Here is a 17,372-nt window from a genome sequence, read left to right as displayed (position 1 = left end):
TAGGATAGTTCTTAAGGGAGCAGAAGTAGGAAAATAGTTGGGACGCGGTTTCCCGATTCCCTTCGTTTTCCCGGAATGTTGAAACCAGACCTGTGTCTCAATCAGAAATATTGCAAGTCTATCCCTAGATATGGGATAGCTAAGCGGGGGAGGGGGGGTAAGGGCAGGGCGGTTGGTGGACGATTCCCCCCCCCCCCAATTTGGTAGTGAAGTGACTTCAAAGCAATCCACTTCAATTTATTGCAGCCTAACAGGATGGCCCCTCTGACATTTGTCGCGCACGTACTCGCGCACACGCGTACACATAAATTTGTAAATCTGTCTGTGCTTGGCTACCTTAAATACATGACCTTTCACACACTCTTTCAAACACGTGCATTTGGAGAGGATCCCTAACTTGGCAGAGAGAGAGAGAGAGAGAGAGAGAGAGAGAGAGAGGACCTGAAATACAAGACAAAACTGTATCATTACAGGATGTAATATTTTACATTGAAATACGGGACAATCCTCGGTGAATACAGGACAGGTGGCAACGCAGGCAGATGACGGTTACTCAGTGGCCAAGAAAGACAGCTTTCCGCACATGGTCAAAGGCACTCCTGCTCTCCATATGACTCCACTTCTGCGCCTGCTTGCTTGAAAAGGTTGGATTGCTGACTCGGGGCCTGGCAGCTCTAGATCAATTCAAGCTCATTGATAAATCTGCAGGCAATAAATACATCGGCGCAGTGGTCATTCAAGTTTTCCGAGAGGTGGGGCGTGGCCTCTCTGCCGAAGGGGGCGTGGCCGAAGCGTGCGCGTTCCATCGAGCCCCGCCCTTCAGCTTCTCCTTCCATCTCTGATTGGACTTTGGAGGGGCGGGGCAGGAGGGGCGGGGCTTAGAGGAACTCCCTGTTCGCAGAGGACTCAGAAGTAGGGAAAGATGGCGCTGGCGGCGGTGCTGTGTGTGTCGTGCGGAGTGCGGGCCAGGCTAGTCCCGCGGCTGCTTCCTTCACCTGTACGGGTAAGGTGCTCTGTGCTGCGCCTGGATATGCATACACTGGAAATTTGCCGCACCTCCCGACGGGAATAAGCCCTTAAATAGAAAGACCACTCCTCTCCCTGGCTCTGCTAGTTTTCTGCTTGCAAGGCGCTGTGTGTATATGCAGGGGTGCCAACTTCAATAAAATGGGGGGGGGCAGGTAAGCCCCACCCCGCATACTCGATCACATGACATTACACACGCACACCTCATTTAAATGGGAATTACCCTCAAACTCTGCCCCTAAGAATTGACTAAGAATAGTGTGTGTATATCTATATATCTGTATCTTAATTATTTAACTAAAGGTAAAATGTCAAAAACAAAAGGTAGGACAGCATAAAATGGGACAGCCTTTAAAGGTGCTGAAAAATACGTTCATTCGCAGGATCATGCCAAGATTAATCCACTTATCAGCAGATGTACCAGCAGCAGAGAATCTTAAGCCACCACTGCCATTCTTCAGTGTTTAGGGGGCGGGGTATCAGCTGCTCAGATTTTCATTCCAAAATTCCACAGTAGAAAAAGCTCCTTATGCAGGCTGAAGCAGCTTTTTGGAACCCCCACCCCCCACCCTTGTGGCTAAATAGGAGGTTGCTTAACTGGCATTTGCTCAGTACTTTTCCAGAGTCCGGAGCTCATTGTAATGATCTCCATTGGTTTCAGTGGGAATTGTATCAATACTGAAGTCCACAGCATTTGAACAGTTTACTGAGCTCAGTTAAGAGGCTCATTGGCTAATCTAGAGCTATTTGTTTGAAGCCTGTGCTCTAAATGGAGATAAGATCAGGCTACAGGAATGTGAACTTTGAACCTGGTGTTTGAGAATGACAGTTTTCTTTTAAAAGTTGTTTTCTTAAGCTGTTATCAAATGTGAGGTGGCATGAATATCCAGCACTCATTCAAATGGGCAAGGTAAGATTTTTTGCATTTGTTCATAGAGAGTTGATATATGGTTAAGAGAGAAGCTCATTAGGCAAGCAACTCTCAGGTCAATTCTCCCCCTCCCACAGTATGGGGAATTGCTGGTAGGGCGAGTGCTGTTGTGTTCAAGTTATTGTGAGCTTCCCATGGGCCGATTGACCACTGTGAGAACAGATGGGCCGTAGGCCTGATTCAGAAGGGACTAATAAATAAATCAGATTTACTTTACAGAGTTGATATAATGTAGTTGTCGAGAATCTCTGCACCACAGCACTAATTAACCCCCCCCCCCAGGCTTCCTTACTTCAAACATCCCATGGGTGGGGTGACAGGGGGGAGATTAAGGATCTGGTCTGCTGGCCAGAGCCAATTCTTCACTCATGCTGTAAAGTTTACAATTAGATAATGCACATAAAGCAGGGGTCAGCAACCTTTTTCAACTGTGGGCCGGTCCACCGTTCCTCAGACCATGTGGTGGGCTGGACTATATTATATATATTATACAGTGGTACCTCGAGTTACATATGCTTCAGGTTACATACACTTCAGGTTACAGACTCCGCTAACCCAGAAATAGTGCTTCAGGTTAAGAACTTTGCTTCAGGATAAGAACAGAAATTGTGCTCTGGCGGCACGACAGCAGCAGGAGGCCCCATTAGCTAAAGTGGTGCTTCAGGTTAAGAACAGTTTCAGGTTAAGTACGGATCTCCGGAACGAATTAAGTACTTAACCTGAGGTACCGCTGTACATGCCCCACAAATAACCCAGAGATGCATTTTAAATAAAAGCACATATTCTACTCATGTAAAAACACACTGACTGTCCGCGGGCCAGATTTAGAAGGCGATTGGGCCAGATCTGACCCCTGGGCCTTACCGTATTTTTCGCTCTATAACACGCACCTGACCATAACACGCACATCGTTTTTAGAGGAGGAAAACAAGGGAAAAAATATTCTGAATGAAACAGTGGACGTATCATTTTTGTGCTTCATGCTGTGGCCACAGACATGTGATCTGATGGTGAATTTGGGGTGACCCAATGCAAAAATCCTGAGAATCCCTGTGGATCCATGCTTTGTAACCACGTTTTTGCACCATTGCAGCCCCAGGCAACAGTGGGTGCATGATTTTTTTTGGGGGGGGACAGGCTGTAGCCATGGACATGCTATGTGCTCTGATGGTGAATTTTGGCTGACCCAATGCAAAGATCCTGAGGATCCATGTGGATCCATGCTTTGTAACCACGTTTTTGCACCATTGCAGCCCCAGGCAACAATGGGTGTGTGATTTTGGGGGGGCAGGCTGTAGCCATGGACATGCTGTGTGCTCTGATGGTGAATTTGGGGTGACCCAATGCAAAGATCCTGAGGATCCATGTGGATCCATGCTTTGTAACCACATTTTAAGTGGGGAGGGAAGGAAAAACACAGAAGGCTAAGAATGCAGGAGAGGGCTATAACGTGAGGAAAGGAAGGCAAAAGTTTCCCCCCACCCACCCACACAAGCCAGCCACTGTTTAAGGATTTCATCCTTTTAAATGGAAGAAAGCATATTTGAATGCTGTGTGTCTCCAAAAACAAAAAGCAGGAAGTCAAATCAGAATTTTAAGCCGAACCTGTAATCTCTCTTCCCTTCACATACATTGTTCCCTCCGGAGCAGGGACAGGATAGAGCGAGGGACGCTCTGCTTTCCCCTCTACTTGCCTGGAGGGGAGGGGCTTTCCCTGCTCTTTGTTTGGACGCTCTGCTTTCCCCTCTACTTGCCTGGAAGGGAGGGGCTTTCCCTGCTCTTTGTTTGGACGCTCTGCTCTCCTCTCTACTTGCCTGGAGGGGAGGGGCTTTCCCTGCTCTTTGTTTGGACGCTCTGCTTTCCCCTCTACTTGCCTGGAGGGGAGGGGCTTTCCCTGCTCTTTGTTTGGACGCTCTGCTCTCCTCTCTACTTGCCTGGAGGGGAGGGGCTTTCCCTGCTCTTTGTTCCGTTTGAGCAAACACAGCAACGAAACAGAGCAGGGTGGGCAGAGAGACCCTGAGGCAGAATGCAGGAAAGCAGCAGCTTCCTGTCTCACGGAGCTCCCTTCTCCCTGAAGCGCGGTTTGATTTTTGCCTTATTTTTCGGCTCCAGGGACCACACATTCGCTCCATAACACGCACAGACATTTCCCCTTCCTTTTTAGGAGAAAAAATCTGCGTGTTATAGAGCGAAAAATACGGTAGTTTGCCTACCCATGACATAAAGTTTTCAACTTCTAAGTTCTATACACAGATGTTAAGTATTGCTATTGGTATTCACAGCAATGGTGGTTTTTTTTTTAAAAAATAACTATATCCACAGTAGCTTTATAGCTGAGAATTATCTAGGTTTTATTAACCTGTAAAACATAGTAAATTATCTTCTTTCCCTTTTTCAGCTTTTAAGCCATGGAACAAAAGTAATGTATCAAGCTGATCGTGCCTTCGCACCACTTCAGAAAGTGATGCTGCCATCAGATACTTTTCATGGCAAAGTGGCCTTTATCACAGGAGGTGGCACTGGCATTGGAAAAGGGATGACAGCTGCTCTTTCTGCTTTGGGAGCAGAGTGTGTTATAGCAAGCCGGTAAGAGCATCTATTCCATTTTGCATGATGTAGTCTTTTAAAATGGAGAGTACAGTTCTCAGTATGGAGTCCTCTGCACACTTACTTGGCAGTAAGACCCGCTGAGCACAGGGAGGAAGCAAACACATTTAGGGTAGACATGTTAGTCCTACTCAATGGCGCTAAGGTAACTTAGGCCCATTCATTTTAACTTCGTGGGATACAACTCTAGGATTGCGCAATGGATTCTTCTGGTTTTTTTAAGCAGTTAGGCAATATTTGAGAAATCCAATTTCACTGAGCAGTGTGTTGTGAATTGACACTGAAGGACCGTTCAGAAAACCACACCAAGAATCAATAGTGGATTTTTGTTCTGTGGGGTCCTTTTGGGGGCGCCGTTTGTTTACCTAAATAAGTGTGACTGTGCCCCAAAACATGACTAAATTCATAAGAATGAGTTAGCTCCATTTTCCGCCCCTGTTTTAACCTTCACCTCCATGTCATCGCCTTCTCCCCTCTCTTTTTGTGCCACAACCCCACACCACCCCATGGTGACCTGCATCTTCTTATGTTGTTCAAAACTGAAAATTTTCCTCTCAGTGTGCTTTACCCAAATTTCTGCTGTTGTTTTTAAACATCCACTTTTCCGCTTTCAGTGTTTCTCCATTCTTGCTTTGGTCCAACTTTTCTCTCTCTTCCGTTCCTCAGCTGCCTCATGTGAGAGAGATAGAGGATGTAAAACCCTCAGATATTCTGTTGTTTGAAGCTAGTTTACTGAAGCCTCTGCTGTTGTTTGAAACCCCCATTTTCCTCTCTGTTATCTCCATCCCTGCTTGATTCAAATTCATGCCATCGTTTTAAACTACCACTTCTCCCCTCTCAGTGCCCCTCCCTTCTGGATTGTGCAGCCTGCCTTCTCTTTGGCTCCCACTCTAACTTCCTACAAATCCATTAGGCAATACAAATCCTCCAATAAGGGCTGTGCAATGACATCCTTATATTTTTATGTGTACAGTGGACGCTCGGGTTGCGAATGTGATCCGTGCGGGAGGCACATTCGCAACCTGCAGCATTCGCAACCCGCAACTGCACGTTTGCGCATGCGTGGGTTGAGATTTGGTCTTCTGCGCATGCGCAAAGCGTGATTTAGCGCTTCTTCACATGCATGACCGCCAAAACCCAGAAGTAACCCGTTCCGGTACTTCCGGGTTTCGGCACGTCCGTAACCTGAAAAAACACAACCTGAAACGTCTGTAACCCGAGGTATGACTGTATAGGAAAATATTATTAAACAATATTTTTGTTTCTGTTTAATGGTATAATATTGAGAGAGGCAAAACACTTCATCCAAACATGAACTTTTATTTGAAGGAACAAAAAGGAATAAAAATTATTTTAAAAATCGTAAAATCTTCATAGATGTTAAATGCTCCTGGGATATAGTGGAATGTAAGTAACTTTTTACTCCTTTAAGGGTGCAGGTAATATTCTGCCCAAAGTTTAACACAGCCTATGGGGTTTAAATTGAGCAGGGGGAGGGGGGACATGAATTTTGAGCCTCAGAAATAAAAGAGCAAGCACTAAGTGTATCTGCCTCAATAATAATAATAATAATAATAATAATAATAATAATAATAATAAATAATTTTATTTATATCCCGCCCTCCCCAGCTGAAGCCGGGCTCAGGGCGGCTAACAACAATAAAACAGTACAAAAGTACAGCATAAACAACACTCTAAAATCATTCATTATAAAATTAATTAATTCAAGCCACTGGCAACCATTGGGCCAGAGCTCCGCGAAGATTGCTGAGAATGATTGCCGCGAAGAATGAGAAACCTCTGGTTGTATTTAATAAGATGTTTCCACAACAGTAACTTCAGTCTGAAATAGAACTTACTGCGTTGCGTCCAATGCTAGTCCTACTCTGAGTACACCCACTGAAATGAATTAACATTAATAACTTAGATCCATTAATATCAGTCAGTCTGCTGTGAATGGACAAGCATTGGACAAAGCTCTTCATTGTCAGTCTGCCACCTCACACATGGAATCACTGCTAAGCTTTTACCAAAACGCTAAGAAAGAAACCCCAGAAGTTTGATGTACAGTATATGGCTGTAATGGAAACTCAACCGTAATGTGTAATTATTTATAGGAAACTTGATGTATTGAAACAAACAGCAGAAGAAATTTCTTCTAAAACGGGAAATAAGGTATTGTTAAATAACAAATGTTATTAATGGTGCATTCAGTCATGGGATTTTATGCATGTAAGAATATATTTAATTCTTTCTTTTTCTCTTCTGCTGCTGGTAGTGGTATTGATATTAGTTTATTACACAGGTCCACGCAGTTCAGTGTGATGTGAGAGATCCAGCATCTGTTAGCAATGCAATTTCTCAATTAATTGAAATGGCTGGACATCCCAGTGTGAGTATCCTAATTCAAAACTTTAATTAATCATTACTGGAAAAATCCAACCCAGTGTGCATTTAAAAAAAACAACAAAAAACTTCTAAATGTAAGCAAGCTAATGAATTGAAAAGGATTCTGAAAGAATTTTCAAAAGTAAATGTTCAGTTGAATCTACCCATAGAACAAAATCCATGGGAATAGGTCACTGCAGTATTTTGAGGAAGCTGTGGACTTTAACTGCCTGGTGTCGACATGACCTTGATGTAACTGGGATGGGCACCAGTGTGTACACATGAACCCCCAGCCCTCTCCCACATCCCAGTGAGGACTGAGCATGCTCAGTGGCCACACAGTGCTTACTGACAATTGTGAAGGCAAATAGATTGGACTATCCTGGAAGAAGGTGTGGCTAGTTGCCTGGAGCTCCGCATGAGAGCACTCACCGCTTCAACATTTTGCTGCAGCTCCAACTTGCATCACAAAGCTGTCGGAATTAGCTTGTTAAAAGTTTTGAAAGCGGTGGATAGGAGATTTATTTTTCGTTAATGGAGGGTTCCACTGCTCTAATATACTTCTTACTGGCCAAAGGGCAGTTAGATAAAGTCACCATCTCTTTGTTCGTGTCTTGTGAGTGGACAAGTGTGGTTGACTGGCGTTGCTTGCTTGGTTGGAACACATACTGGAATTGATGCAAAAGCTTTTAAAACCAAAACGGTTACTTGGTTTTTCTCTGCGCTGCTGATCTTTTGCTGTTGCAAAAGGTGCTGGTAGGTTATACTGACTCGGAGTGTGTGTACCTTTAAGCCAAACCGTGGCTCAGCACACATGAACCAATATATGGTTTCCTGGACTGAAATTGTCACCTGAAGCATTGCCCCCCCAGTCCTCCTGCTGCCTCCCTAGCTGATGTTAAGCCACAATTTGGATTAGCATTACATCTGAACCTAGGCTCGTAGTTTGTCTTGCTCCAGACAAACCACGAGCCCTAGTTCAGTTCTAGCACAGAGGCAAACCATGCCTTAGCCCCAAGCAGTGGGGTGGCGGCAGGACCAGGGAATGAGCAGTATGGCTCTGATCTTCCCTCCTGGAACCTGCACTCTTGTCATTTGTGCTAAACCATGTGTGAACTGGGCCACTCTGTTTTTATGTAAAAATTCTCCTGGAATTTCTGAAACCACCACCAACTATCTTAAATGTGCAGAAGACCGACTTCAGCAAATATTTAAGCTTTCTTTCTCCCTTTCAGGTTATAATAAATAATGCAGCTGGAAATTTTGTATCTCCTTCTGAACGTCTTTCTCCAAATGCGTGGAGGACAATCACAGATATTGTTCTTAATGGTACTGCCTATATAACTCTGGGAATTGGAAAAGAACTGATTAAAGCACGAAAAGGTAAATTGAGATTGACAGAGCTTGTCCTTTTCTTGCTGAATACCATTTTGGACAAGAAATAGATTTTTAGGGGGGTGGAGCCTTCTTAGAACCCTGAAAACCTCAAGCTTTGTTTTCATAGAAGTAGAGAATTGTAGAGTCCAGCCTCCACTGCCTCTCTGTCTCTCTCCTTCGTTGATTTGACCTGTTTTAGGAAACTGATAATTTGGAAAGGAGAGCAATACATATAATTATTTTTTTTAAAATCTTGCATCTTCCAGGAGCAGCCTTTCTAGCCATCACCACAATTTATGCAGAAAGTGGGTCGGGGTTTGTGTCGCCAAGCGCTTCTGCCAAAGCCGGCGTTGAAGGCCTGTGCAAGTAAGTAATCTGTCAGCACTTGTCCCCCTCATTTTTTTTAAAAAAAACACTCCCTCTTAAGGCTGAAATAGACCAACCCAAAAGAGACAAAATTGGGGCGAGAAGCGGCTGTTTGCCATTGTGGTGGGTTCAAAAAATTCATATTTCATTGGGTTTTTACTTTATTTTAACAAATCATATACCATTTAACCACAGTACAGTGGTACCTCGGGTTAAGTACTTAATTTGTTCCGGAGGTCAGTTCTTAACCTGAAACTGTACTTAACCTGAAGCACCACTTTAGCTAATGGGACCTCCTGCTGCAGCTGTGCCGCTGGAGCACAAATTCTGTTCTGATCCTGAAGCACAGTTCTTAACCTGAAGCACTATTTCTGGATTAGCGGAGTCTGTAACCTGAAGCGTATGTAACCCGAGGTACCACTGTAACCTCAAAATGTTTTACAAGGAATACAATACAAAAAAGGCTAACAGTGGTTAGAACTATAAAATCAGGCTTCAGTTAAAATGCCTGCTGGATTAAACTAATTATTCAGTAGGTGCCGGAAGTTCAAATCCCAATGGCTTCATATAGATGTTAAACAGCATTGTGGACAAGATTGTACCCTGCTGTAGATCATAGTACAAGGACCGTGGTGCTGAAACAGTCTCCCATTGTTGCTTTCTGGACATGACCCCGTAGGTAGGGCAGGATAAAATATTAACCCCAATACCCATTCTGCCTAGGCAGTCCAAGAGGATACTTGATCAAAGGTATCAAAAGCAGCCAAATGACCAGAGTCGCATTCCAGCTGTCGAATGCATTCCCCAAACTGTGCTTGAATTAGAGGCGGACTTTGGCCTTTCAGTGCCCTGTGCAAGAACAGAATTCAGTTTCCCCTGCCTCTTGCCTCTGTTCTGCTCAGTTCACCAGACCATAGCTGTGTTGCCCAGCTGCGCCCCTTAGGCTCAGCACCCAGTGCAGTAGAACCAGTCCTAAATCTGCGTCTGCTTGAACTATGATTAAAACAGATCCATGTGATTCATAACCTACAGGAATTCCTGCATTATCCTCAGTGGACGAAGCCCACAAACAGGGTAGGGTTACAGCACAGAAGGGCAACCTTTACCCTAGGGGCAACCTCACTTCATGTTAGCCCAACACCTGCTGAAGCTGCTTCATTTGTCTATCCCATCAGAGTTCCTTCTTTCCTATTCACTTTCTCCTTATTTCCCCCTGGTTTTTGGGGAAGTGTTTTCTCCCTCTCTGTGTAGTTCTTCTCCATTGGGAAGGGACCTATGAACAGAAAACCTGTAAGCCCAGATACATTTTTATTTTTACTTCTCATCCTCTTTATATGCCGAATACTTACAAAGTCTCTTAATGAATTTCTAGGTCTCTTGCAGCGGAATGGGGTAGATATGGCATGAGATTCAATGTGATTCAACCAGGCCCAATAAAGACTAAGGTACATGATCATGTTTTGTAGCCATTAAAGAATTGGCTGAGACATCAGATTGACTTTAGTGACTGGGTCTCTGAGCCTAATTTAAGTTCTACTGGAGACAGATCTCATAGCTGCCTTGAGCACCATTTTGTGAAAAGGAAAGGTGCAAATAAATACTGGTTTAAATAGAACTTGGAAGCACATATAATCATTATCCACCTTCATTCTCTCTTTAAAAAAAACAACTTTGTACAATTATATACCACTTCATCAAAGGCCACAGGACAGTTTACAATGTAGCATAATAAATAAAACATAATAGGTAAAAAAAAGGTAAAGGACCCTTGGACGGTTAAGTCCAGTCAAAGGCGACTATGGGGTTGCAGTGCTCATCTCGCTTTCAGGCTGAGGGAGCCGGCGTTTGTCCACAGACAGCTTTCTGGGTCATTTGGCCAGCATGACTAAACTGCTTCTGGCGCAACGGAACACCATGACAGAAACTAGAGTAAACGGAAACACCATTTACCTTCCCACCACAGTGGTACCTGTTTATCTACTTGCACTGGTGTGCTTTTGAACTGCTAAGTTGTCAGGAGTTGGTGCAAAGCAATGGGAGCTCACCCCGTCACAGGGATTTGAACCGCCAACCTTTTGATCGGAAAGCCCAAGAGGCTCAGTGGTTTAGACCACAGCGGCACCCACGTCCCGAAATAGAACATAATAAACAATATATGTTAATAAGTAATATAACATATTTACAATTCAAAAAATAAAATTATCCTATAGATGCAATTTATAATAATAAATACTTATTAACATAGATAATCTCATGGCATAAATTATTATCTACTTACCCCAGTTATTATCTAACTTACACGTTATACATATCTAACATAGGTTTTTTGTGGTGTTGTTTTTCTGGCTCATTAAGGAGTATTTTTCTGCGTGATATGGTTGCCTGGGCGAAATGTATGACATTTAGTGTTTCAGTAGATACAAGTCTACTAGAGTTACCCACATTATTTCCCCAGTTGACACTTGCTTGATCTGTGCTACACAGTCAGTTTACTTTTACCCATGATTGTTAAGTATAAAACTTTTTCAGATGGCCTCTAGCAGAGTTCCGAAAGCAATAGTTTCTCTCGATAATTTTCTTCAGGGAGCTTTCAGCCGTTTGGACCCAGAAGGTGTGTTTGAGAAAGAACTGCTCAAGAGAATTCCTTGTGGGCGTCTGGGAACAATAGAAGAGATTGCCAATCTTGCCACCTACCTCTGTAGTGATTATGCAAGTTGGATTAACGGAGCAGTAAGTTATGATTCTAGTTGCTAGGGGTGCCCGAAGCTCATTGCTACTGATGCTAGAATATTGTGATCCAGAAGCCATTTCCACCTGGTCCCATTAGAGGGGGCTAAATGCTTTCTTTGGGGCTAGACAAGCTCCATGCAAATTCATTGGGAATTTCATAGAATCATAGAATCATACAGTTGGAAGAGACCACAAGGGCCATTGAGTCCAACCCCCTGCCAAGCAGGAAACACCATCAGAGCACTCCTGACATATGGTTGTCAAGCCTCTGCTTAAAGACCTCCAAAAATTTGACTTCTTTAAAATTATTTGCGGCTTTAGTTGATGGAAAAAGCAGTTTGTGCATATTCTAGCATAACTAGTTCTGTTGAATGATGCTTTCCATTTTGTTTTTACTAAATAGAAAACATTAATGACTTAAAAGTACTTTATTTGGCCATACTAGGCTTCCTTAGCATATTGGTTCAACTGAAACCAGTTCAGATTATTATTGGGAGTGGCTTAATGGGGGAAAATGTGCTTTAATCTTGCAGGTCATTAGAATGGATGGTGGTGAATATGTCTCTATGGCTGGAGAGTTTAATCACCTAACTAAGGTAATAAATTGCAAGTCGGATCGGCAAAAAAAAATGTTGCAGTATGATCTGTGCCTTTTTGAAATTGTCTCTCTGCCTTCCAATGTCACCAAACAATGCTCAGTTTTCATTGGGCAGTTTTTTCAGGGTGTTTGTGTCTTCACTATTTTTCTCCCTTTAATGAAGTTTGTAAGCCCACCCCACCCCCACCCTTCTAATACCTCCCCTCTTGTGCATGGATCATGTTGTTTTGGCGATGTAAGCACTGGCACTCACACCTGAACATCAGAAATGTAGAAAATTATATGTTTAGGGTTCAATCCCGCCAAAAGTAAGCTTTTAATCACGTTCATTTCAATGGGGAAAGATGTTTGATTGTGCCCATTATGTCTGCATAAAACTCAAAGACTGAAAAAACCTGTAGTATCTCATCTAAAATGTTTTATTTTCTATGCTAGGTTACCAGTGAAGAATGGAATAAGATGGAAGAAATGATAAGGAAAACAAAAGGCTCATAACTTTATTTCAAACTATATTTTTTATATAGAAATTCAAGCATTATAAATTTCACTAATGTTGGTATTAATTGACTGACTTTTATACATTTTCAAGGCTGAACAATTTTTATTTACATACAGCACAATATTAAATGCTTTTTAAATAAGCATCATAACAGAAATGGATCAATAAGGTGTGGTTTCATTTGGGGGGCTGGTTTGGTATGTGATATTAAAAAAAAAACAACTTTGTTTAGCATGCCAGTTTAGAATGAGTCCTCGTATCTTGCCTGAGTTTTGGTTTTAGAGTTTGAAGTCAAGCAATTGCGCCAAGCAGTTCTGCATCTCAGGAGAAACTTCAGTTATTGTCAGGCAACTACGTATATGAGTAGGAGAGAGACAGCACTTCATCCCACCCACCCACCCACAACTCCCTATATTTGTGGCAATATGGCAATATTGTGAGAATATGGTCATCATCTGATCTGTGACCCTGAGATGCAGTGATATCATGGAACGATTGTTGAGGTGACTGCATCAGTAATCAAATGCAGTGGTACCTCGGGTTACAGACGCTTCAGGTTACAGACACTTCAGGTTACAGACACTTCAGGTTATAGATGCTTCAGGTTACAGACTTCGCTAACCCAGAAATAGTACCTCAGGTTAAGAACTTTGCTTCAGGATGAGAACAGAAATCATGTGACAGTGGGAGGCCCCATTACTTTCAGGTTAAAGTAACGTAAAGTAAAGTAAAGTAAAGAATGGGGTTTAACCCCATTCAGGTTAAAAACAGACCTCTAGAATGAATTAAGTTCTTAACCCGAGATACCACTGTGTTGACAAAACCACACAGCTTCTATGAAAAAAAAATTAAGGTGAATTTGACTGGGGAGAAACTCACACAAGAGCTGGAGCAGCTGTACTATTAGAAACAAGGATGTGGAACCTTTCCTAGTTGGCAGACCAGATCCTTAAATCTTTCCACAAAATTTGACAGATGGGCAGGAGCCAAACGCAACCCTCCAGACCTCTGTTTCTGCCCTTCAGAAATCTTCCTGGGTCACACCCCTCACCAGTCCTGCTTTTGCACTTTTCTCGAATCATGGAATTGGAAGGGACCCTGAGGGTCATCCAGTCCAGCCCTCCTGCAATGCAGGAATCCCAATACGTGTTCCCCCATCCAGTATGAAACAGTACTAGACCCTGCTTAGCTTTGCAAATATGCCTAGCAGCTTTATTGCAGAATGTATGTTTGAACTGTGACAATGCTTTCCTGGAGAGAGGATATAGAGCAGGCATAGGCAAACTGCCCTCCAGATGTTTTGAGACTACAGTTCCCATCATCCCTGACCACTGGCCCTGTTAGCTAGAGATGATGGGAGTTGTAGTCCCAAAACATCTGGAGGGCCGAGTTTGCCTATTCCACAGGGAATATGCACCTTCAGCTGAAACGGGTTTCCCACCTCTGCCCTAGAGATTGGTAGGGATTGTTGTTCTTTGGGACCGGCTGTACTCCTATGAAACTTCTTTTATTTAGAGTTGAGGCCATTGGTCATTCCAGGATTGTCCGCTCCAACAGTAGCTTCCCATAATCTCAAGCTTTTCCCAGTTCTGTTTTTCTTAAGACAGTCCTTTGAACCAAAGATGCTAAGGATTCGTTCTTGGTCTTCCGAGTCAAAAGTGGCCACTAGGTGGAACCATAAGACAGGAAGGAAAACCTCCAGAAGTACATTTCAGGTTATGAAAACTCATAAAGGTCTTACACAACCTGTGCGATTTTCAGCCTCCCTACCTATGCAAGCTGAATTGCTGTAGGGAAATGAGCCCAGTAAAACGTAGGTGGCATATTGAGCTGGCACCAGCGTAATTCCATGGTACTGTAAATGTGTAGAATATTTGAAATGAGATTTTAAAAAAAAACCTCGCAGAAACACAAAACAGGCACTTAAATGTGCTGTCCAGCAGTTAGATATATGGGAGGACCACTTTGAAAAGCTAAACCTCTCTCTTATAAAAGCAAACAGCCAGTAAGTCCCTTTGTCACCACAATGTCCATTCACTCCTATTGCCTCTAGGTTGGCAACTGGGAGATGAGGCACAATTCATACCTTGCAGCAGCCAATGTGTGCTTTAACAGGAAGGGGCAAACTTTCGATATAGTTGAGAGCTACCAAGAGTCAAGTTAAATGGAATGAAATTGACCGGAGGCAATTGACACACTGGGGTTATATGTGGCTTGCAACTACCCACCACATCAGTGTGGGTAAGTGAAACCCTATTTTCCTGGACTGGAAAAAAGAAAAACAGCATTTGATGTTTCAAATGAGGGGGGGATGTTACCACGTGGCTTTCTGAGTTCTTGTGGAGTTTCTACTTTTTCGTATGAATGTAAGTTGGACTTAACTACTAAGCGTAGTGTGACTTGCATCCTTATAGTTTAACTTGTAGCCATAAAATGCAGTAAAAGAAAATGGTAAATGATCTGCCTTGGCCTGATTTACAGAGATTCACAGCATTGGCTGCTCCCATTTCATGCCGGTGGGATTTGCAGCCACGCAGCAGCTGGGGAAAATGGGGCACTTATATTTAGGTGCTTAATTATGGATTGCTGAGCAACATGTTGCTCCTCTAGAACTGATGGTTCTGATCGGCATGAATATTGATGCCGGTTGTGATTGCTAAATGTTAGATGGTAATGTATAATTTTTTAATAGCGCAGGTGATGAAAATGGAAGCGAGATTTTGCTTCACCCAATGACATCCGCATACGCAGCTTTTCAGTCTTCTTGCTGATGTTTCGTGTCATTTATCAGCCAGCAGAAAAGTTGCACCATAGACGTATGATGGATGTTTGCTGGAAGCATTTAAGCAGAGGCTGTCAAGATACCAGGCCATCTGCAGCAGTGGAGGACCTGTGGCTCTCCAGATGTTGGTCTACTCCAAGCTTCCTCAACCTCTGCCCTCCAGATGTTTTTGCCCTACAACTCCCATGATCCCTAGCTAGCAGGACCAGTGGTCAGGGATGATGGGAACTGTAGTCACAACACATCTGGAGGGCCGAGGTTGAGGAAGCCTGGTCTACTCCCATTACGCAGCTCCAACAGCTGGGAGAACACACTGAGCTGCTTTCAGACTATTGTTTCGTTAAGCCAAATACTGTCTGCTCTGACTGGCAGGCTCTGCTGCCCAAGAATTAGAACTGTAGAGTTGGAAGGGACCCCAGGGATAATCGAGTCCAACTCTCTGCATGGCAGGAATATGCAGCAGGCCCATGCTGGGATCGAACCCACAACCTTGGCATTTTCAGCACCACACTTCAACCTAGTGAGCTAACCGCCACTGGTCAGTGCTTGAAGGACAGCAAAGAACAAATTGAAGAATGAAGCCCTTAATTTTTGTGGCAACTACTTGGGGTGATAATTCAGACCTTCCCCACCACCAACACCATTCTGCCTTAATACAGTCACAATAAGTGTCAGCCTCTGGAGGCCTAGGCTAACTTTATAGAACATGATCCTTTAAAGGAGCCAGAGTCATCAATGAAAATAAGGTGGGTGTCTTGCACTCTTTCTTCCATGTTCAGACTTCTCGTGTTTTCTTAAGATGACGTCTATTTGAAATACTTAGTTTTTGCATAATAAAGTAGCACCCTAATAGTTTTTTATATCCCAGGGAGGCAGTGGGGTCCAAAATATCCTTTTCAAAGAAAGATGGAATCCTATTTCCAATGCTTTTCATTTGGGAAAAAGTTAAGCCCAGCACTGCTCTGATCGGTCTTGCATCATACACATTCACAGCATGAGGTTTCCCCTTTTCAGTTGAGCATGAAAAGACAAATCGATGGTTTAATTGTCAATCTAAGTTTAATCATATTGCCATTCATAATCATGCCTCTAGGCAGATATTCAAATCATTGTATCTCTTTCAGAATACAGTCATATTTTACATTGCATAGAGAAGTTAGAGGTGAGTGAGAAGGTGAAGAATTAGCTCACTCGGCTTGTAGCGGAATTGTCAAAATAGGCCACCGAACTTAACTAAGCCTCTTAATGCGTTAAGCCTTTTTTTTCACCTAGAGACACTCCTAATTTAGTACATATTTTCAGAAATGAAACAAGGCACTTGCTCGTTGGAGGCCATTTTGTATCTTTGCGAAATGACTTCTAGCTTTCAAAGAATTGTAGAGTCGGAAGGGACCCTGAGGATCATCTAGTCCAACCCCCCCCCAGCAATGCTGGGATATGCAGCTGTCCCATACGGGGATCGAACCTGCAACCTTGGTGTTATCAGCACCACGCTCTAATCAACTGAGCTATCCGGTGGTGAAAGGATAAAATCAGCACCCTTCAAATATATATATATTTATTTATATAAATCTCTTTGTAAGCATTTTAAATGGAGTAAATTTAGCCCTGTTCATAAGCAGCGACAACCCCATTTATGGTAATTAACACAAATATGCATGATTTCATATCCCTCTCATTTCTAGATTTCTGGAGAAATTACATAGATTTAACTGGGATGTACAGCCACCACCTCTTTAACTTTCTAAAATTGGGCCCACGTTTTAAACCAAAGAACTGAACACATTGCACACATGGGAGTTCTAGAAGTAATGCAATTTTAAATGCTCATACAATTGTTAACGTAGTCCAGAAATCTTACAGGATGCACTTTTTCAAAACGTTCAGGGCAATAGTACTTGGATATCAGCCATTGTGTCTCCTTTTGCAGCCAATGGACATAATCCAGGGGAAAAATGAAAGGTGGTTTAAGTTTCAGTGCTGATAACTGAATGGGATGCCCAGCTCATGAACAAAATTAGCTGTGCTCATATAAAGATGCATAGGATTTTCGTAACTTAGTAAGTCC

At 43.0% G+C, this 17,372-nt stretch overlaps 1 protein-coding gene across 1 annotated transcript; it reads left to right on the top strand.

Annotated features, from left to right (window-relative positions):
- The first annotated feature begins 873 nt into the window (after positions 1 to 873).
- Positions 874 to 12,679, top strand: DECR1 (2,4-dienoyl-CoA reductase 1). Its single transcript, XM_083517395.1, has 10 exons — positions 874 to 1,003; positions 4,356 to 4,543; positions 6,682 to 6,739; positions 6,870 to 6,956; positions 8,188 to 8,335; positions 8,596 to 8,695; positions 10,068 to 10,140; positions 11,279 to 11,425; positions 11,959 to 12,021; positions 12,459 to 12,679. Exons 1-10 carry the CDS (start codon positions 923 to 925, stop codon positions 12,516 to 12,518), a joined length of 1,005 nt encoding a protein of 334 aa, XP_083373521.1. The 5' UTR covers positions 874 to 922; the 3' UTR covers positions 12,519 to 12,679.
- Positions 12,680 to 17,372: the final 4,693 nt, after the last annotated feature.

The sequence above is a fragment of the Podarcis liolepis genome (genome assembly GCF_965112155.1).
Source record: "Podarcis liolepis genome assembly, chromosome: 8".
NCBI lineage: Eukaryota > Metazoa > Chordata > Lepidosauria > Squamata > Lacertidae > Podarcis > Podarcis liolepis.
This window is presented reverse-complemented; position numbering and strand designations above follow the sequence as displayed.

Excerpts from the sequence above, each read along its gene's own strand:
- DECR1 (XM_083517395.1), top strand. The coding sequence starts at position 923 with ATGGCGCTGGCGGCGGTGCTGTGTGTGTCGTGCGGAGTGCGGGCCAGG. Across the intron at positions 8,336-8,595 it reads ACTGATTAAAGCACGAAAAG|GAGCAGCCTTTCTAGCCATC; the intron begins GTAAATTGAGAT and ends TGCATCTTCCAG. Across the intron at positions 10,141-11,278 it reads CAGGCCCAATAAAGACTAAG|GGAGCTTTCAGCCGTTTGGA; the intron begins GTACATGATCAT and ends AATTTTCTTCAG.